Below are 23,074 nucleotides of genomic sequence, written 5' to 3'. Positions count from 1 at the left end.
TTGCACCAGAACAAAATGCATGTATGGGGAAGAACAACGCTACCGTTTCGGAGCTAATCTGCTGGAGAGCAACTCTGGGGACAGGGATCTGGGAGTGCTGGTGGACAACAGTCTGACCATGAACTAGTGTAACAGTGTGAGAGCTGAAATCCCCCCCCAAACCAACAATAACCAGGCTAGCTCAGTCTGGAAGCAAATGAAAGCTGTATTTACAGCAAATCTACAATCTATGATGAGATGCAATGAATATGTACAAATATACACTATTCACAACATTTACAAATACGTACAATCAACAGAAAAGCACAACCAAGCCCCCTTTGCTTTCCCCAAGGGGCCTTCCCCCTCAGGCAGAAGGAATCCCCCCAGACCTCTCTGGCAGAAGGCAGAGAGTCAAGAAGCAGAGAGGCTGTTAGACTTAGCTTGCCAAGGTCAGTGTGTTATCTTCAGCCAGAAAAGAAGAAACAGCAGACTGACAGCCCAGCAAGCAAGCTGAGAACTGCCCCAACTCCCCAACTTTGTTTTGAGTAGTAGTTCTTAAACATTTCTATCTCCCCAATGGAAGTGTTTAGAATAATCATTATTTTGCCTTCTTACACCCAATAGTGATTTACTTACATTCCTTCACCTTCTCTGCTTCAACTTTGTGAAGAAAAATTTAAAAGACAGTCTTAAAACCATCACAGCCAGCAATGTGCCCTTGTGGCCAAGAAACCAAGTGGCATCCTAGGATGCATTAAGAGTAAGACCAGTAGGTCACAATATCACAGAGGTTGGAAGAGACCTCCAGAGATCATTGAGTCCCATACCAAAGCAGGATCACCTAGGGTGGTTTGCACAGGAACGCATCCAGGTGGGTTTTGAATGTGTCCAGAGAAGGAGACTCCCCAACCTCTCTGGGCAGCCTGTCCCAGTGCTCTGTCACCCTCACTGTAGATGGTCAAGGGAGGTTCTCCCCCTCTCTACTTTGCCCTGGTAAGGCCTCATATGGAGTATTGTGTTCAGTTCTGCGGTCCCCAGTTCAAGAGAAACAAGAGGAAAAATGTGCGAAGATCACAAAAATCTCTGTCTTGTTTGCTGCCTCACAAGGGGTGCCAAGGATAGAATGGACATGTAGACCAAATTACCATCTCCTTGCTCTCCAAGCAGTTTCTGCCAGGTCAAGATTGAAGGCATATGGTCGGCAGGGCAGGGCGCAGAAGGGAATTTGCACTGCTGCTGATTTGCTTGGGAGAAGCCAAGTCCAGGACAGCAGTCTCCAACACACCCCTTCAGCCACTTCCACAAAACTACAATTCATTTATTGGAAAGAAAACACTCAGTAATTTGACTGGTTCTTCAAGGAGAGGAAATGGCGACATATTTTCATCATTGGTAAGAAAGCTCTCTCAAGAAATCCCCCTGGTCTACCTGTTAGCAGATGGCTGCTCTGGACAAAGTATTAACTTTCTTAAATTCCTGGTTTGTCTTTTTCCTTTTATTTTCCAGCGAGAATCTCAACACTTCTGTAAACTTTAAGATACAAGTACACCATTCTACTAATGTGCAAAGCTCTGAAAACGCCCGTTCCCTGACCTATTAATAACGATGCATACAGCAGGAGTTCAGAGGGAGAAGCAAGCAACAGGTGGTAGAGATCGTATTGCACTGGAAAAGAGCAGAGCTCACACTGCCCATGTGTTGGGAGGCTAGTGTCTCACATTCACTGTCATGTGCTAGAATGCATTTGATGCACAAAGTCACCCACATGTCATACATAATCTGCCAGTCCAAATCCAAGAGTTCATTGTACCAAACTCCCAGTGCCAAAATCAAGGAAGAATTGTAAATGCTGCTTATGTTTAGAACTAATCAACTTTTAACTCTTAGCTACTGTATCAATAATTTAAGGCACCATTGAACAAACATAGAATCACAGAATTATTTTGGTTGGAAAAACCCTTTAAAAATCATTGAATCCAACCATGATCTAAATCTACCACGTCTGGGGCTAAACCTCCAGCACCACATCTCTGCATCTTTTAACCACGTCCAGGGATGGGGATTCAACCACTTCCTTGGGAAGCCTGTTCCAGAGTTTGAGAATCTTTTTAGTCAAAAAGTTTCTTCTAATAACCAACCCTAAACCCCTCCTGGTGCAAATTGAGGCCCTCTCCACCTATCATTTGTTACTAGGGAGAAGAGACCAACACCAACTTTGCTCCAACCTCCTTCTAGGGAGTTGCAGAGAGTGAGAAGGTCTCCCCTCTCAGCCTCCTCTTCCACAAACTACACAGTATCAATTCCGTCAGCCACTCCTCACAAGACCTATTGTCCAGACCCTTCACCAGTTTTGTTGCCATTTTCTGGACCCACTCCAACACTTCAACGTCTTTCTTGTGGTGAACCCAGTACTCAAAACGTGGCCTCACCAACGCTGAGTCCCAGGACGTCATGTATACATTAGTGGACAGGCGTTTCAAATGCTATGTCACATCTGTTTATAGAAGCCAATTTTCAGTGAGATTATAATCTCTGAACATGTTGGCCCATAAACAGGGCAACTTAGAAACACCCCACCATGTAAGTCCTTCAACAGCCTAATATAGGTTGGTTTCACACAATGCATGTGTCATATTTATCCATCTGATATTAAAAAACCCCAAACCAAATTCCACAAGCACAAAAGCACACTAACAGTTCTGATAAATAAAATCACATCTGTAATCACATTTTTCATTATAATTCAAAGAATTCAAAGTTTATCCTCCCTGTGTAATATCTTCTTCTAAGTTCTTCCTTTCGGTTTCTGAAACTTTCAAAGCCCTTCAGAGTGATGCCACGCAAGAGCCAGGGCTCTTCACCTCAACATGAAGAGTTTCCTGGGATCCTACCCCACATCAGGAAGCAGCTCTCAGAGCTCCTACTTTTTCAAGGATCATTTCTTAGAAACTGTCCTCTCTTACTTTTATTTCTTTCTTCTGTCATATCATACTTTGGTTTCCTTTTCCAGACATATCTTAGTAGGGAAATCACTACCTAGATTTTGTCAAAGGATGTCATTCTCAGCCAGGTGCTGATGTCTCTCCCAAGTATTTCTTTTCTATCTGGAACAGAGTTTTTTGTTTTCCACCTTCCTAAGGAGGAAGTACTCTGACTGAAGCTAATCCCATGTGCTCCATGGCACAGTCTGCAGGTAGTGAAATTATGTTTCTCCAACAATCCCCAGCAATTAACACTGGAAGCATCAAACACTTGAAGAGCAGACTGCCAGGAAACATTCTCCAACTCAGATATGGAAAGGCTATGCTTGGGACAGCTAGGAAGTTGCATCTCAATGCATTTACATTAACTATTCCATCTCCTGAAAGCACTAGTTAAGAGGCTTTCTAGTGCCAGCTTGTATGAGGACTGTGAAATATGAAAGCTCACTTCTCATTACAGAATCACAGACTGACAGGGGTTGCAAGGCACCTCCAGAGATCATCTAGTCTAACCCCCCCTATTAAAGGAGCTTCGCCTACATCAGGTTGTGCAGGAATACATCCAGACAGGTTTTGAAAATCTCAAGAGAAGGAGACTCCACAACCTCTCTGAGCAGCCTGTTCCAGTGCTCCAGAACTCTCATAGTAAAGAAGTTTTTCCTTAAGTTCAAGTGAAACCTGTGCTCTAGTCTGTATCCACTGCCCCCCTTGCTATTGAACACCACTGAAAAGAACCTAGCCCCATCCTCATGGCCTCTATCCTTTAGATATACATTATCTCCCTTCTGACCCAGGGTTGAATTCTAAGTGGTAAACTCAAGGTGAAAGGCTCCAAATCTCATTACACATTCCCTCAAACATCTAGCATGCAAGTGCCCCATGCTGCTATTACTCTTAATCTTGTAACACCACCAATAATATCTATCATCAATGCTATTTTATTTGTACCCTGAAGTACTCCATTTTTGCAAATTTCAGCTAAGTCACAAAAATCCAAATTCAGTAAGGAGGCTTTTGACAGCTGACTTCTGCTAACTTACTAGAAGTCATTTCAGTAATATATTATCAGCATAATCTGATTTCGTTACTTGTCTCTCTTATCTTCTGTTTATCTTTGTGCTCACAGCAAATATGCATTTATAAATTATTAGTACTTGAATAACACAAAATACAGCTAATAAGATAGGAAAAGAGATGGGAAAATGTTGCCTCAGACTGAAAAGTTACTCAGCACAGAGAAGTGAACATACGAGGTTCAAAGAGAATAATTTCCTTCAAATTCTCTTATATATAAATAAAAATTTTAAAAGGCCTGAGATACCATTAGAAAATAAAATCTTCAGACACTAGTAAAGAACAACTCTACAGATGACACTGTGAAAGACACATCTTGCTCCAGGCCAGAACAAGTGCCCTGTGCAGTCAAAGAAAGATCTCCAGTGATGTTTGTAACTGTACTAAGTTACCTATACAGGGTAAGTTTATTGGGAGAAAGCAGTCTTCTAACAGATAGTGAGGCCACTGCTTTTAAAGTAAGAACTTCATAGCAAATTAGTACCCTAAAAAGGGTCCTTCCCTTACCCAAAATTTGACAAGGAAGAAGGCATTAGCTGGCCCCCTTTCAAACAGCTCCTTCAGGCCCCCTTTCTTGTCAGGGAACTTGTCATAAATCTGTCGGATATCCACTGCCTCAAGGTAGGGGTCATTGTAGCTGGGGCTTGACTGCCCAATGTGCACAAATAGGTGTTTGTTATACTGCAAGAAGAGAAAAACATGGAATTAGGAAATTGTTAAGTATATACTGAACATTCATGGTTCTTCATAGAAGACTACTAGAAATCACTGAAGATTTGACAGCACTTTCTAGAACAGCTCATGCTGTTCTTGCTTTCCTATCAATACATCCACATTTCTTGCTTTTTCTGAAAAGTTAGTTGTTTGTTTCCTATACTTACTCCTGAATCATTGCTTCATTGCTGCTGTTATATAGTCTAAAATAACACGAGACACAGTGTGATCTGTCCCAGGTCAGTCAGTAGTAAAACATCCATGCTCCTGTCCAGTGAAGAATTGCCTGAAATCCCACAGTGAGGTACCAGCCAAATTCTCTGAACTTTCCTTTCTCATACAGAGGAAATAGAATTGGCCCATCACCAGTGTACATCTCAAGATGCAGTACCACAAGGTTTAAGCAAGACAGGTAAATCTTAGCACTTTCATTTTACAGGTAGCATCATGAAAACACACTGATGCAAATTCATCTCAGGTGCCCTCAAATTTAAGTTTCCGGTACACCAGCAAAATACATGGCTTCATGTGACTCCATGTCATCTGTGATTATTGCCATCATCTGAGTTTGAGTCTATCCTCCAAGGCTGAATGGGACAGCTGTACCACAGTCTTGTGACCTCCGTGCCTTGAACTCTGTTTTGTGAACATCCACGGCCCTTGAGAGGGAGGCAAGAATCACATGGCACAGGGCTGGCTATATCACTATGGGCAATTCTGCCTTCTAAGAGAGTGGTATCTTGTGTTTCCCAAAGATAGACTTCTATTCTCAGTAGACCAATGAAGCAACTATATCCATACACAATCCATGATGAACAAGAGCTACTCGAAGACCAAAAATCAATAAGGAGTACAAGTTGGGTGTGTATCTTACTGTGTCTTGGTCTTGCTGTTCCAAGAATGCAGAGAATTCTAACATCCAAAGTTTGGAGCTAGCAACTCTTCGTCCTTGCCAAGCTGGTGCTGATGGGGAAGGTGACAGGCCAGGAGACTCAAACCCTAACCAGACAGGATTAATTTTAAAAACTTAGAAAAAGAAAAGTTGGTAATAGCTTTCCAGTAGAGCACCTGTTGTCAAAGCTAATGACATTTTCTTATGATGAATCATCATGCAAAACTATCATTCACAAGGTACTCACTCTACCTGCAATTTAAATGGCTTGTCAGTTATCCTCTAAGACAGCCCTGTTGGGCATGGTAATAATGTAAACGACAATCTGTCTGGGTTTTCACAACAGAGAAAACATATTCAGCAACTTTAAGAGGCCCTTGATTGAGCCCCAAAAGAGCAACAAAAATTGCTTTAGTATCAGGGTGAAGCATTATTATTAACATGACCATTAACCTCTCAAAATGGGGAAACTGAGAAGGTAAAAACACTTTTGTGATCCACTTAATGAGAAATTGGAAACGCAATCATGTCATGATGGAAAACAGTGGTCTACTACAGGCAGTACAGTAGACGAACAGTAGGTACTCAAAGTTTTATTTTCTGCTGAGCCACGAGGAACAGAAAGTCCAAACAAACTTAAAACAGGAAAGAATTTTTTAAAAATAAGAATGAAAAAAGCTTCAGCTCTCTCCATAAAAGGCTGTGAACGGATGCTAAGGAAAATCATAAAAAAATTCATTTTTGACTCACTAAAATGCTTAAAGAGGTAAAAGTAAATACATTTTTACATTATTTTTAAACCTTTAGAAACATTCACTGTTTGAAAACATTTTGAAGTTGGAATAAAATATAAAAGCAAGGAACTACATTTCCCTACCTACCTGATAATGGCAGTGAAGCCTGTACAGTGTAAGGTTGCTGAGAGAAAGGTTTCACGCTGCAGAAGTACACAAAGACACATGGTTAACAAAACCAAACCAACCAAAAAAAAAAAAATCCCAAACCAAACTAACCAACCAACCAACCAAAACCCCACCAAAGAAACCAAACCAAATAAAAAAAATGCACACAAAGAAACCCCCAACCTAAATCTTTCTGACCCACTGTTTGTGTAATTAGATCAAGTATTTCTGCTGAGGGAGAAAGTGTTGCAAATGTATTTGAGAAATCATCTTTCTGTATGGCCAACAGCAGGTCATAGAGAAACACTCAAAACCCAGTACAGGGCCAGGAATGGAGTAAGATTTTTGTGTAGGTATTCAGCAGGGTCTCCGGGCAGACTTGTATCAGCTCATCGTTGGTGACTTTCTCCTTTCCTTTCCAGATTCACATTTATGCAAGTGGATGCACTGGGCTGGATATCTCTCAGACTCTTAGGCCCAGATTCAGAGATGTTCAACAGGCCTAACTGGTCCTAGCTTTCAAAGCAGCTCAGCTCCATTTAAATACCACTATAAGAAAAATCAGCATCTGGAGACATCATGGATGGCAGATGCTTCAAGCTTCTAAAAGAACCTCTCCCACTGGTACTGCTTCCTTGTTCACTTTCAAGCTAAAGGCGTAAAATTTCTCTTGGGTTGGCTCCCATCCTTTTTTTTCCATTTTTCTCCACAAGCTATTTTAATAGTATCTGTTCCCTGATCTGCTCCACAAACATTAGCAATAGCACTACAAGACAGCAGCTGCTTGTCCTTAAATTGGCTTAAATTGTTCCTGTTAGGTTCCAAAGAGTGCGTCTCCATACAAACAAAGGAGCACAGGGAACAGTGGCTGGTGGAGCAATATGAACACACACTGACACATTGACACTGATGGCCATCACCGATGAACACCAAAGGTTCATCTCAGCACCTTACAACCTGAGTTACTGCATAGGTGCTATGGAACATTTTACAGAAAACATTTTGGGCTTGCACAAGGTTACAGCAATATTTATACCATCCCATATGGGGAGAATATGCCATTAAAATTGTAAGTTGCACGTAAGAAGGTCAGTACAACTGCCTGTTCATGCCCTGCACCTTGTCAATGCAGTCTGTCCAATCTTCTCATTAAATTCCAGCTGTAATTATTTCCCTGAATGAGGAACTCTCAGTTCTCTGTGTGGGTTTCTGGAGAGCCAGCAGCAAGTGAGGACGTGATCACTGGAGATTATCAAACCAGACTACCCAGCAAGTAGGTGGTTTGGGAATCAGCTGTGCATGTCTCCGGAGGTAAGGATGCTTTCAGAGGGACCAAAGGTTTAGGGCCAAATGGCAGAGAGACTGTGGAGTCTGGAGATTGACTGAGAGATGACTTTGTGTGTGTATATTTATCTCTGTGGGATGTAAACCTGGGAAGGTGAAGATACAGCTTCTGGGTAGACTGAGTACGTAACCTCCCTGGCTGCCAGCACCTGAGGAGACATGGGATCCTGGGGCAGCTACTGGATGGATCCACAGAGCATATATATTTCCCACTATCATACCTTCATCCTTATCAGGCAGACACAGGTACAGGATGAGGCTGCTGGTGCTGTTCGTAGTCATGTGAGTGACAAACACATTCTGTGCTGTTCTGTGTAACCAGCTGTGTGTATACATGCAATGTGTAAGCAGATTTGTACAAGTGCTTGCCAGGGATACATGCTCAGCCTCACCACCGGTTGACTTTGGAGCATGAAGCTGCAGCAGCCTCACCTCTAACAGGCTACTAGAATCAACAGCTCCCTGCATTAGTCCTTTTTAGGCTGCTTGAGCCATGGGACACCATTAAAGGGGTATAATCCATGGTGAAGGTAGCCTACGAAGACATGGGGCTTAGCTATTTAATATTCTCTTGTGACTCTCAGTTTGTCTTCAGTCATGGATTTTAAGTCTCAGGGAACCTGTCTGAAAGCTAAGACTACATTATCTTAGCATTTTATAAATATTGTAATATCTAATGATGTTCCTCAGGCAGCATACAGAAAGCAGCAGAAGCACCTGCTCTGGATGCTCACATGAAGCAATACTCACTCTTGAGACGATCCAGCTTGGCCTGGTAAAGCCCCTTGCCAAAACTGCAAGAAAACATAAAGGCAAAAGTCACCACTCTTAGGACAGAGATGAAAACTAAGTCTTGCTCCTTTATGAGGAAGGAAACTGCAAGCTCACAAACTTTTAAAGATGTGGCTGAGCTACACTCCTGGTTTCACCCTTGTGGAGGTGCTGACTGTTCTTTGTTTTCTTTCTGCACACTACAAGTAGTGATATGCAAGCAACTGACCCAATAGTGGATTTTAATGTTAAATACTATGTATGCACCTTGTACCTCCATCTCTGAGCTTTAATGATGCCTACTCTCTTGGATGGTCCACTTTCCCCAGGAAAGCTCCACAGTAATATCTTGGCAGAAATCAATGCTCAGGAAAAGCCAGCTAGGCCCAGCTCAAAGGTTAGGGGATGTGACAATCCTCCTTTGTTAAGGATTTTATCTAAGTGCCACCAATTCATTATCTAAGCAGTCAGGATGATCTTGGAAATGATAAGATTGAGAAACGGTCAGGATGGCCCAAATAGCTTTAATTCAACAAGACCCTGAACTGATTTCTCACTTGTGTCATTAAATTACCCCCATATAGGGAAGCTCTAATTTAGTTTTAGCCCAACAAAGCAAAGAATCAGACTGAAACAACTGAAACTGTAAGACAGATTTGTTCCTCAAAGACAAAGCCTTTTGGCTTCCTGACATTCTCAGGATTTCCTGAGCAACAGCTTTTCAAACACTCAAATGTCTTAATCTCAACTCCACCAAGATGTTGATTCACTCACCCCAGAAACTGCAGGATAGGCTGGACGTGGGAGACCAGGCAAAGTCACTTTACTATGGAAGGCAGTTGCAGAGATAATTTGGGCAGATGACATTGTAGCCATACTCTGCATGGCTTTATCTTTAGCTGCCTGATCCTATGGGCAAAAGTAGAAACAGAAAAAACTCAGAATTATTATAATGATCAACAAGTTGCCTGGTCCAATGCTGCACAGCCAGAATTCTCATCAGCTTCTTTGCAAGGAACAAGTATCTCTGCAAACCTGAGTAGCAGACTCACCAATAACTGTCCTAAGAACTCATCAAAGCATCCAAGCCTTTCAGCCATTACTGTAAGTTCAGATGTGATAAATCATTTTCTGAAATGCTGGCATTCCTGGTTTAGCAACTATGAAGCATTTATCCTTTCTCTTTAAAGGCTTTCAGCTGTACAGCTGAAATGTTTTATCAAGGAAAGTATAGCACTGACTCTTGTGTTTTAATAATTGGTAAGAATATTCAACAGGAAAGACTCTTGCTTCTCAAAAAAAACTTCTTTTAGAACAAGCTCTCAAAAGGAGTTTGTCACCACCAAGACTACCTCAATTTGGGAATGCATTAGTCTCAGCTACAGCTGACAATTTCATTCCCACCCCTGGGGAAAGAGAAAATCTTAATATCCCAGGGCACATATGCAAAGACATTTTTTCTATTTTAACAGGGCCGTGGAATTGCACACATATTTATAGTCAATGATAGTGCAACAGCTCATGGATCTGATATATGTTTAAAACAAATAGCATTCTTCATTTCTTCTTTCAAGGAATAAACAAACATAAGCACCTTCCTACATTCTGCCTTTCTTTCTACAACCCCTACAACTAATCCTCATCCTTCAAACACTGCACGTTTATCTATAACGTTATCATTATAATGGCAATGCCACAGATGAATGTATGGCTTGGAGAAACTGCTGAGAGAGGTGAGCTCTTGCTGTCTTTGGGAATGCCCAATTTCCACTTGTATTGATTGAGCTGCATTAAGTTCTTACCCTTGGGTTTCCGTTCTCTCTAACCTCTCCACTTTCTTTAAGGTTTTCTAAAGTTCAAATCTCTGGTATCCTGATGTGTCTTACACAATACCATTTGGAGGAGGCACAACAAATGCTCAAGGATAAACAGTAATGTTTAAGTGGAGTAATCAGCAGAAATAGACAAAATCTACATATCTTCTTTTTCACAGTATCTGTGACTTCTGTTAGTGTCATTTAAGTGAAGGGAAGGGGAACATTCTAATTCCTGAGAAAATGCCTATGATTCTCCAAAGCTGTGGTAAAGTTCTTCAGAATCCAGTTTAAATGAGGCTTTAGAGAATACTTTAAGAATTCTGTAAATTTTTAAAGGTAAGAATTATTTTCCCTGTTTTTGTGACATATGTAACAACCAGTTCATAGTTGCCATTGCAGCAAAAGGACTTTTTTTATTTCCCTTTAGCTTCTCACTGAAAAAAATTGATTAATTTACTTACTTGTGGAAGTGTTAAAGTTAAAAAATCCTGAACAATTAAAAAAATATTAATATTTTATCTGTGGTTTTCAGTTTTAAATGACTGCTGGAAAAAGCATATTTTTGTTGAAGACATCTCCTTTCCTTTCAGCTAAAAGTTCTGTATTGGTTTGTATAGTGTTTCCTGTATGAAAACAAAAAACCAGTACTGCTCCCATGCCTCACACCTCCCCAGGATATAAAAGGAGGTAAGGTTTCTACCAAACATTCACAATGTTTGCATTTAAAATACATCATCATCACCATAACAACACAATTTCCCCCTTTTTCCTTAGTACAGGTGGAAAACACATGGAAAAGTACTGATTTCTGAGAAGGGGTATTTCTCCAAGCTTTACCCCACTTTTCACCTCTGTTATACTGTGTACCCTTAGAGAAGACACCCCGATTTGTGCGTAGAATCAGCGTCATAGTAATTGCTCTGAAAAATCAGCATGTAGCTGCTCTGGTCTCTAGGATATAAATATGAAAATGTAGCCTTGCTACTGAAAATGAACAGCAATAGAAGAACACACAACTATCAGCAGGAACTTTGAAGTGGGACAGCAGTTTCTGTGATTTCATTTGCTTGCTCTTTGAAAATGACCACAGAAAGCAAAAAAGTAAATTAGTTGAATCAGTACTACAGACTTCCCTCTGCAGGCAGAAAGGAACAGTCTGGTACTGGGGAATGGTTCACTGTAGGCAGCCAGGCAGAGCTCACAGCGTGGCCTGGGGTGGTGTAGAAGGAGAACAACCAATGGCTCTGTGGAGCTGCCTGAGAAAAAACAAATGGCCAGCTCCTGTGTACTAAGTGGATACGAGCTCGGCTGACTGCCTTTTCAATCATGCCAAATCCCAGAGCTGTATCATGCAAGGAACGGAATCAAGCTTACAGATGTAAGCAGCAGTAAATCTTTTAACACCCTGTGCAGTTGTTTCCTGCTCACTCTAACTTGCCTCTCAAGCAACCCTCCACCTGAACTGTCCACTTAGCAGCAACACAGGTTTCAAGCTTAGGCAGCCCTACCTAGAATCACCAAATTAGACAGTTGTAATTTGTGACTCCTTCTCTTTACCACAGTAGCTGGAAACAAAATGGACTAACGATAGACACAAAACCATTTTCTAAAATAGAGCTGGGGATGGGATGCAGGGGGAGCGGTCATAACTCACAGGTAATCACTTCTTGCAACAGAAATGCACACGTTTCAACACTGGTCAAGATTGAGTGCCAACAGCTCACTTCACAGAGAGTATGCTTCTCCCGGTGCCCAGTGAAGTCACCCAGTCAAGAGGAAGCACACACTAACAGCCACTCACTCAACAGTCAGGGCTGGACTGGGCTGTCAAGATCCTAGCTATCACCTGAAGCTGTGAAGACCAGGGAAGCAACCACACTTCCCTCCAGTTCACTTACTGCCACACCAAATCAAGAAGATAAGCATGCTCCTTTGTCCTCTGGTTGTCTCAGGGATACGTAACAAGGACTTCACCTCACATCCTGCTTAGTGAGCCCTTTCTAGATGGCTGACATTCTAACATGGGACACCCTCTTGTGCAGTTGTCACCCATAAACTTGACCTTCATGACATTTCTGTCAATTCAGTCTGGGGACATAAACCACCCTGCTTCAAATGTGAATGGAAACAAATGCCAAGAATGTGGTCTCAGAACTCCTCCAATAGAAAGAAAAACATATATTTGTTCAAGCAAGTAGTCAACCACTTTCTCATTAGCCCAAGGCTCCTCAAATCAGGTCTGAATTAATCAAGGGACGAAGCCTGTGTAGTTGATACCATTTTACCTGAGAAGATGCCATCTGGCTTTATAGATTCCACTCAACAGTTAGGCCAAGTCAGAACACTTTGTCAAGGACAACTCCACTACCCCTAGCAGAAGTGGAACTAGTACTGAAGTAAATGTAAGGCCACGTTTTCCCAAGGGCACCACAACACCAAGAACTGACTACTGGTTAGCATTTGTTAAGCATAAAATCCTTCTTCTCAGATAAACACTCTTCTCATACTTCCAAGTCTAAGGGTCTTTCAGACTTGAATGACTTTAGCATAAACCTGAGGTAGAAGTCAGACTCATTAAATTTAAAATTGTTGTTTCTTTATTCTTTAAATAGAAGTGCTCCATATGTCAAAGAGCTACAATACAAGTGTTTTGATAGCACTTCCTGGGAAGTACCTTTTCCTCCCCAGTTCACTACAGTTCAGTAGCTAATCTCACCACTTTTTAAGGCTATTCAAAGAGAGAATGGATGAGCAACTAGGTGATTCAGGAGTTTTACTAAAATGTTAAAGGATATCTGTCATACCTTGAGTTTGGCTTGGATCTCTCTAGCTTTCCGCCTTGCCAGGACCTGGATGTGACTAGATACCTGCATTGAAAGACAAAATCCATCTTCATTTCAGGAGTACTTGGTAGCTGCTTACAGAAATAAATATACTTTAGGCATCTTGTGCAACAGGTTTGGAAGAAGGGGAAGGGGTTGAGATAGCAATGAAATGCTTTTCTGAACCTGACTTAAGTGTCATGAAAGGAGGTGGGAGACCAGCAAAGGTGGGCCACTTAAAGCCTTTTCCAATTCAAACAGATTTGTCAAGCCAGAGACCTCCCCTAAAACTAAAGAACCCATCCTTAAATTTAGGGGCTGAGACTTCTATCTCTTCGCTCCCCGTTTTAGCCTCCTCCTGGGAGGAGGCCATATCCCAGAGTTCCACATCCCTGCCTACGTTAATGACTCTCAGAACTTCCACATATTGGAAATGCATCATAGAATAAATAGGTTGGAAGGAACTTTTGGTTGTTGTTTACCAACTTCCTGTCCAAAGCATATCTAGGTTTCCCAGTTCTTTGTCCAGCATAGTCTGGACTGTCATTTCCAAATTACAAAGATTCATTTTCATCCTGTGTGCCATCTCTCTGAGCTGAACAAAGACTCTTCGTGTAGAGGATCACTTGTGTTCACTGAAATCCAAAAGAATAAAAATCACACGCTGTTTAACAGGAGAAAAATGTGTGTCATGATATGGTTGGGAGCTATTTTTGGTTTAAGGAGTGAGACAGATGCTCTTTACCCCTTCCCAAAGGAGTGAAAACATAAATGCACCACACAGGACTGGAAAGAATTGGAAATTTAAATGGAAGTACTATTCATAATTAATACAGCAGTACAAAACCATGCAAAAATACCAAACGCTTCATCTTTAGCCCAGCTTTCCAGTCTGGGCTTCTCAAAAAACCTCACTAGGCCATCACCTTCCCAAAACCTTCCCCCAGACCAGGCCTCGAAGCCCCTGAGGCCTCCAGTAATGCCCACCCCCCACCCCCCACCCCGCCATACCTCCCTACCCAGGCCTGAATGATGCAGTAAGAAAATCAGGCTTGCCAGCACCAGGCCCCACTCTCCCACATCACAAGAGAGATAGCGGTCCGCGTCAGGAAGGGAGCAGGGAGAGGAGAAAAGGCTGAACAGCCTGTGCTGTTTGTTTATAAAGAGGAGATGCAGGCATTCTGGGAATGAAATAACAAAAGATTATACCCTCGGGTCCATCCCTGGACCTATCTATCCCATGGACTCTATGGTTAAAACATCTCAGTTTCTTAAACCCATTAACAGGAGCCATGAACATTACAATCCTACTGTAAAATGCCTGAGCTGACTCTTCCCACTGTTCTTACTAACCAGCTGAGCACAACAACCTCTTTCCAGCAAAGCCAGAAACAAATAGCAGCTAGGAATTTGTTCTCTTAAGTCCTCATCATGCCTAGTGGTATCATGAAACTAATATTTACAGGGAAAAATTTACACTTACCTGCTTCCTTGTGCGTGTTTTCCCTGTTCTCAACTTAATATAGCGTGCAATCAGCTCATTACGGCCTGAAACAGAAATAATGCTAATAAAGGTTTGGAAAGCTATGATCCCCGAGAACAGATGCACAATGGAATTATCCATCTATAAAGATCAGCAGTGGGAGGATACTCTGTCATGCTATTTTCTATCTTAGAAAGGTATGAATTACATCATGTTCTAGAGGTCTGAGTTTTAGGAGCAATGCTTTGAAATGCAAATTCTATTTTCCAGTTTGCATCTATATTGCTTCAAATTAGTGATAAAAATGAAAATCACACACATCGCTTCATAATTACATTTCCATAGCATGTAGAAGCTGTAAACATGGATTAAGATTTCCAATAAAAAGAAGAAAAAGGAAAGCCACTCACCCTAAGGCATTCCTGCTCAGTGGGAGTGAGTCTTAAACCAGGACAATGTCCAAGACTGCATTTCAGCCAGGTTCATGAGAGAGAACCAAAGCAGACGTAGGGATAGAAAAGCATTTTACATTTACAGATCTTAATCTTTTCCTAGTGGTGTCATTAGAGAAGCTCTCCATATTCCTTGGGATAAGATCAGGACTGTAGTTGAGAAAATAAAACAGCTCCAGCTCCTCTAGACACAAATTAGGAACTATGTCTGTTCCAGAAACTCAATGCACAGCATGTAACCACTGACCTCCTCAGTTCCCATGGTTTCCGTATTAGCATGGTGACACATCTAGGAGAGTTTGATGGGAGCAGATTATGTTAAGATACCTTCCATCTGGCTGCTTCTCCAACCAGTGTAACCATTTTTACAGAGCTGAGACCAATTCCTAGTGACACATTACCCCACACCATCTTTTTCAAAGTGCCAAGAATACTACTAATGGCTTTTCAAAAGCCTATATCCATTGGATATGGATCCAAGTTGAAAGGTAAGAAACAACCACATTGATTCTTCTCTCGTATATGACAGCATATAGGTAATTTCAAGACAGTTTGACAGAGATCAGAAGCGGGAAATGTGTAGAACAAAACAAGATGCTCCAACTGCATAAATAAACAAGAAGAAAAATGTATATTCATCAAAAAGACCCTTTGAGGGGCAAGGGGAATGAGTTACTGAAGAGAGAAAAAAATAGTCTTAAGAAGCGGATGTGGAGAATTTCAGGCAAATTTTTAAATGGTGCACACTGAACTATACTGGCAATTCCAAAACATATGGAAACTCTGCAGACACTGGCTCAAATATGGGCCATCCTTATAAGAATTCAGAATTTCAGAAGCCACTGAAATTCATTGCAGTTGCTTCTCAACCAGATATGTTTGTTACAGCTCAAAATTAGCTTTGTTGTGTTTCCATGAAAGTCAAGAAATTAAACAGTGCAGCCTGACAGAGAACTTCATCAGGAGAGGTACACAGGGATAATCTGTGTGGTAGTATGACATGAAAAAAGTCCTGTGACAGCCAAAGTTGATTCCAGCCATCTCCAAAATAGATGACAAAAATAATTCATCAAAACCTCAACCAGTCAGACAAACACAAGCTACCTTTGGTCAAATATATTTTGGAAAGGGCAACAGCCACTAGGTACAGGAGACCTATGAAAAGAAACACAAAAGGAATGGCAAAAAGGAGACATGCAAGGATGGTACAGAAGAAGAAATGCAAGATATGTAAAAAGACACATTTGGAGAAAAAGAATAAAAGGAGACATGTAGTAGGGGACACTGTTGGGTTCATGGCTGGAAAAATACTCTTAAAAGAGGTGCACCATAGCAGGAGTACACCTTTGATGCAACTGCAGCCTAGGTATGAGCCATGCCAGAACAGGGACCACTCTGAAAGGATTGCAGCCAATTGAGAACCCACAGAGAAATAGCAAGGAGCATGAGAGGAAGAAAAAAAAAAAAATCACAAAACTAAAAAAACAAGGACTGGTGGGATGAAATCTTCATACAGTATCCCCAACCTTCTGCACCACCCAGCATGTCAAAAGGAATTAGGAGGGACTGAGTACTGTAGAAAATAAAACAAGGGAGGCTGAAACTGGGAAGTGAGAAAAGGAGGCAATAAACTGTAGTCAAACCTGGGAAAGTGGAAGGTGTTTCCCTAAGTGTACGCTTAGCTGTCTTTGACAACATCAGCAAAAACTGCAAAGCTATCTCAGGCGATATGCTTCACTGGAGAAGACTAGAGAGAGGGGAAACTATTTACAAACTGCACACATTAGAAGCTGGTACAGAAATTCTCTAGAGAGAATGTTCAAATGTGGATCCCCAAAACTTCCAGTTTTAGAATTCAGTTCCCACTTGCCAGGACTTCTTCCAGAAGTCTGTCCCCCCAGAGCCAGGAAAAAACAGAAAGGTGGCAGGGTGTACTGAACTAACAAAGATACTGGCAGCAAAACCATCAGATCACTCTTACAAAGACCCTAGCATCACAGGAATTACTAAATACAAAACCATGCAAATCAAGACCAGTCAACTGCAGCAAGAACATATTGAATTACCATGAATCACAACTGCAAGAGAAGCAAATCCTAAATGTCTTTTCGTTTTTCTTACCAAAAGCTAGATGTATGATGCAGCTGGAAGCCTGTAGGTTCACAGACACCAGAAAGAATTTTCTTTGTTTCACAACCCTGACTGCAGGGTCAGCAAGGACTAGCACTCCTCACTTGGCTGGAATAAGCAGAGCTATCTTAACCTGTCAGATGGTTCATTTTTCAGAGACATGTAAAATGTCCCTCCGTAATCTGATCATATGTTGTGTTCTTAGAATAACTCCTGCTGAGGCCTGCCATGGTCACCAGAACCTGCCAACAGTTGTGCCTCCTCTGTCAAAACTGCGCATTAGATTTCATGAAGCTCTAGCCAATGTAACAACTGCAGCACAGCACCCCAAAGCTCTTTATCCTCCCTGTAGCCTTCTCCTTGGAAGCATGGCATGAAAAAAGACGAGACAGTTTTACCTTTAACTGTCACTCCTCTAAGATACAAATTTCTGAGGGCATCAATTTAGCTTCTACCTCTGTCTTACTCCAAATTGCAAAATTTTGCATTCAATAGTTATACTGAATACAGGAAGGCACTGTTAAAGAGAAATCAATAAAGAGGCTTATTGATTCTCCATTCCACACCCATGTGCACTTCAATATAGAAGTGTCTGCGTGTAAGGAAGAGGGGGAAAAAAATTAATCACAGGAATTCCCACAGCCACAGAAAGCATTTCCCAGTCCTACCTTGAAGCTTTGAGTGGCTTTCTGCTAGTAACAGAATATTACTGCTTGTACAAGAGGCAGACAAAGCACCTCTTTAAGCCTCATACTTCCCCACATCCTTGTTGCTGAAGAAAGCAGAACTAAAAGCCTCTCTGCTTTGATGGATGACAGCAAAGAACTCCATGATTTCTGCAAAATTTTTCCAGGGGGAAACTACATGAAAGTATATGCTTCTTGGTAGTGGTATCTTTTCTGTCCCCAAGGAAAGCCTATGCACCTAACTGTGAAGTGCAGCAAAGAAAAACTACAGAAGCAACTATCCAGCTGTATCCAGTGAAAGGTTAATCAAAGAATGGTGAAGGAAGCCATGTTAACTATCATTTCAAACTCTTTGTGCTGCTTAATGATAGCTCCTGGAACACGGCTGTCTCCTGAACTTCCCAAGCATATAGTTAACTGTTGATCACAATCAACATAAACATAATGAACTATGTGCATCAGACAGCATGAAAAATAGATATGGACACAAGAGGGAATTTAAGGATGCCTTAGCTGTCCATTAAATACCAGTGTTTCTCTACACATACCAAGCAAAACATATGCAGAATGACATCACCAGAATGACAAGGCAAAAGCAGAGTGTGTTATGTTCACACATGTGTGCATATGGAAATCACTGCCACCAAGGTCTTCCCCAATCCATATCTCCCTACACAACCTTACACTACATGCCTTCCTGGGCATTACCTTTTCCAGAAACAGAACTGCATGTGTCCAAACCCACATTTTCATCTTTCTGATGGCTAACCTTATCTTCTCATCAAGATGCACAGACACTCACTCAACTCCTACTGATACAATCCTTAATACAAGTTGTAATGCTATCTTTACTAGACTCTTCCTTCATCACAAACCATCTTTTCTCACCAAAACCTTGGTAAGAAAATCCTGCTAGCTTCCCAATTTCCCAGACCAGCTTTTTCAAGGCTAGAGAAAATGCAGTATGTGACCTTTCCTTCTCTGGCATGGGTTCCCTTTGCCATCATCCTATCTTCCTTGACTTCTAGCAATCATTAATGTTGCATCTTCCCTGATTACTCAGCATGCTTGCTCTCAACCTTAAAATATCTTTTTCAGCAAACCTGTTTGTCAAGTTTTAGACTTTGGCCTCTCTCTCTCCTTTAGGTCCTTCTTCCTCTCAGAATTTCTGAGATTCGTCTTGGTATACAACTTACAAAATACACTGATAATATTCAGCACCAAAACTCTGTCAAAGGCTCAATCCTTCCCTCTCTCTCTGTTTTAGCTCTTGCTTTTGTTAGTAATTTCACTGCCAGAGCTGAGGCTGTCCCCAAAAGTCAGTAAGTATTCTGCAACAACTATCACCCTATTCATCCCTATCTTTACACTTCTCCTTGGGAACTTTCACCCTCACTCTCCCACCATTAAATTCTACACTCTGATTTTTGCTCTTTACTGGTCACTTCAGCCTTTGTTGGTACTTCCAAACTAAGCATACTGAGCAAGTAATGCAGTATGGTGTCTTTTTTTTCCCCATTTATCTGGACTGCAACTGTAGGAAATCCCTATGGGGAAGTAAAGGCCAACAGCAGTGAACAATCTCAAGAGCAATGTCTTTATTTTTTCATTAGGAGCTGAAGACAACTCTTTAAATAACATATTAATAAGCACAAAGTTCATTCTGATCAAGCTTCTTATGAGGCTTTTCCAACATCCTGTAGTTTTATTCCTAACTTCCACAACGAATCCAAAGACATATTCAGTAGGTAATAAAAAAAACTATGACCATCACATTGGGATCACTTCTCATGAAAGAGATCATGGAAAAGCATACTGTGTTTTACTGCACTGGCCTATACTATGAGGACCTCTACTTCTCCACCAATGCAGAACCTCAATGCTTAACAGTCAGGCTGGAATTCCTATAGCACGGTTACACATATCAGAGAATTTTATGATCAGCTCTGAGAAGAAAAGTTTCTTACTCTCATGATTTATTCCATGCTTGAATTTGCACAGTATTAACCTTCCGCAAGAAGATTCCCCAAGTCCATTCAATCCCTACAATAAAGGGATTTTGCGATGAAGACTCAAAGAAAGCTGAGCCAGTACTTTTGAAAAATAAGAGAACAATTATAATCCTGAAAACACAATATCAACACCACATCATCAGCTTTTCCAACACACTGGTCTTCATCAATTGACTCTGCAAACGCTGAGCTCCCTCCTCTTCAGAAATGACAAAGAAGTACAAGCTTTATTTGCTGGGCAGAATGTGCGAGCCAAACACCTCAAGTGGGGAAATGGCAGTCAGGTGATCAGTCTATCCAAGTAATAAAATTCAGTTGTCTCAGTTACAAACTTGTCTAAAATTCTGAAACCATCTTGTGTAAAAGCCCCTTTGCTGGGAAGCTTAGTGTTTATTCCTCTCTTTTTCCACTCTGTAACCCAAATTCACAGCTAGAAAGAGAAGTGCTATCACCATTTAGAAACTTCTGTTTCCTGATTAAGTTTAAGACACTTCAAACAAGGCGCGTGACTGAGGCATAACAATTCTAGACCCTGAAGGTTCGGGGAAGCTTCTTATTGGTTCCAAACAAGGAATGGAGATAAAAGTCAGTCATCATGGGTGTAGTTACAGCAATAATATTTTCATCAATAGAACAACCTGAACAGGTTTCCCTCTCCTCTGCTGGTCATTCCTCCTCCTCTTGTAATATTCCATCAACTCTCGTGTGCAGCTGCACCAATTACATTGTCAGAAGGACTGACACACATCACTTTAACTACCAAAATTCAAAAGTAAGCTCCCTCACCCACTATTTGAATTTTTTTGTTGTTTTTGGTTTTCCCAATCAGCATATTTTTAACTGGACTGATGAACTACTTCAAATTGTGGCCACATAAACCTCAGCACTGGAATAACAGGGAGAACAGAGAAAGAATCAGGACAAAACTTAAACCAGTTTTAACACCAGAGAAACTGTAGCCTGGAACTGTGCTCTGCCTAACACAAACACACAGACAGGTAAGAAAATAGGCAAGACTCTGCGTGTGCTTGAATCAATTTATCTAAAGGCTAGACAGAGTTAAAGTGCCTTCTAAGTACTGCCCAAAGGCATATTGAGTTATTCCTTGTAAAGATGAGCTTTTACCAAGGTACAACAATGTATGCATCAGCAATCCCCCCACCCGAGCCTAATGGGAACCTCCAAGTTATGAAACTCTTCACCACTCTTCAGCCTTTAATACAATTTTTCAGTCCATAAATTCAATGTCCTCATCAGCTATGTTTTCCCACATTATCACCTCAGGCCACAGAAACGCAAGATAATCCATCCAACAGCTACCTCTCCATACATGCATTAAGGGCTGCAACAGGAAAAGAGCTGGGACTTGTTCTGGCTCTTCCCTGAGCAAAACTGATGAGAAGCTTACAGAAATGGTTTATATTCAGTTTGTCTGGGAAAACCCACAGTCACACCAAAGCAGCTGGAAACAGCAATGTGAATCTTTTATATGCCATGCATTGTATCAGATAACACATTAAATAGTCAATTACAATCCTGCATGGCAAGGCACATCAAACTAACAGCTTTCAGTCCCTTAGGACACCCAAGAATGATGACGTTATACATGCAGAAGCATACTTACTAAGCCCCAGGTTCAGAAGAACCATTGTGGGTAGCACTGAAACTAATGCTTAACTGTTACATCCTCCAGTTTCCATAGGTCCAGGACATATGCTAAATTCTTCCTTAGGTCCATAAACCTCTTGCCTGCTTGTTTCAACAACTTCCCATAGCCACTGAGTATCTGAAAGCAATTCTCAATGGCACTTCAGTGATGTTACCTCAATGAGCAGGAAAAACTTCAGCACCTCTCCTCCCCATTCTACAGTCAGCTGCCTCTGTTGACACCAGTAAGTACACTGTTTCTTGCAGATTCCTTGCCCAGGTGCTTATCTGGGGCACATGGCCTGATGACAGGCTGGCTAAGTACTCAAAGTTTCACAGAAATCAGAGCTAAAAGGGCTCTGAGACATCCATGCAGCCACTTGCTGTGTGACCAGCACAAGAGCTATGCAGTTCCCAAGGCACCTGGCCTGGTTTGGATTAATCCTGTGTGGAGTTGTTACTGCTTCACTTGACAAGTAAGACTATACCAGGACCACTCCTGGTCAACTGAATGAAAGTTACAACAGCTTCAAGAAAAGCCTAAACACACAGGGATTGTCCATATATTATATGAATGACACTATTCTTCTATTATATGAATGATACTCATATTGCAAGTGAATGGCTGCAACTTCATCCAGCTTTAGTTTCTGACATCATAAATAAGATTGTAGTCATTGACCATTATTTTACATTAAGTTTTAGCTTCAGCCTAAACAAATGGCTTGCCACTGCTGAAAAAAATTATTGCCTTTTTATCCTAACTCCTCACCATATTGTTCCACAGGCCCCTTGAACTCACTAATCTCTCCATCTTCTTTTGACAGAGTATTTTGTTACCAATTTAGCAAGCTAAAATGCATTAGCAAGGAGTCTGCTGGAAACTGAAGTTATCCCAAAGAGTGAGAGCACAAAACCAGGGGCAGAGCAGGGGATCAGGCAAACAAGAATGGTGATTCCATCTTTTCTTCTGCAGTGAACTGCTAGGTCATCTCACTGTTTCTGAAGGAAATGTATTCTTGGTTTCAACACAGAAGTTTGACACCACCCTAGCACTAAGAAAAATAGTTATTAAAGATGTCATTCTGTAAAAGGTGAAAAGGGAACAGAGAGAAAATCCTAGCAAAAATGCAGCTTCATAACCAGAACTGGTCTAGAAAATAGCTAAATTCTGCTAAGCTTGTAAAATTTCCTAGCATTAACTTGTGATATTCCTCCCCCCACCTCCCTTTCCTTTTTTCCTAACATAATTAATTTTGTTCCATATTCTTTAAACACCAGTTCATCAATTGAGTTTACACCATGAGTCTCATAGCTGACCAACCACAATTCAGGCAGTGGCAGGAGAGCAGGGACATGAGGATG

The 23,074-nt window shown here is 41.3% G+C and overlaps 1 protein-coding gene across 4 annotated transcripts in view; it reads right to left on the bottom strand.

Annotated features, from left to right (window-relative positions):
- Positions 1–23,074, bottom strand: part of TEAD4 (TEA domain transcription factor 4) — a 38,987-nt gene that overhangs the window by 8,537 nt on the left and 7,376 nt on the right. Inside the window, exons 2-8 of one of the 4 annotated variants that reach the window (XM_054390708.1) lie at positions 14,783–14,847; positions 13,282–13,344; positions 9,435–9,569; positions 8,640–8,683; positions 6,525–6,580; positions 5,626–5,750; positions 4,545–4,718 (exon numbers count right to left, since the gene is read on the bottom strand). In XM_054390708.1, coding sequence (XP_054246683.1) covers positions 4,545–4,718; positions 5,626–5,750; positions 6,525–6,580; positions 8,640–8,683; positions 9,435–9,569; positions 13,282–13,344; positions 14,783–14,847 — 662 coding nt within the window. Of the gene's footprint in view, positions 1–4,544; positions 4,719–5,625; positions 5,751–6,524; positions 6,581–8,639; positions 8,684–9,434; positions 9,570–13,281; positions 13,526–13,781; positions 13,803–14,782; positions 14,849–23,074 lie in introns of those variants that run through there. The other 3 variants (XM_054390716.1, XM_054390724.1, XM_054390699.1) reach the window with 3 other exon arrangements.

Source organism: Indicator indicator, chromosome 1 (genome assembly GCF_027791375.1).
Source record: "Indicator indicator isolate 239-I01 chromosome 1, UM_Iind_1.1, whole genome shotgun sequence".
Taxonomy (NCBI): Eukaryota; Metazoa; Chordata; class Aves; order Piciformes; family Indicatoridae; genus Indicator; species Indicator indicator.
Note: the sequence above shows the minus strand (reverse complement) of the source record. Positions and strands in the feature narration are given on the sequence as shown.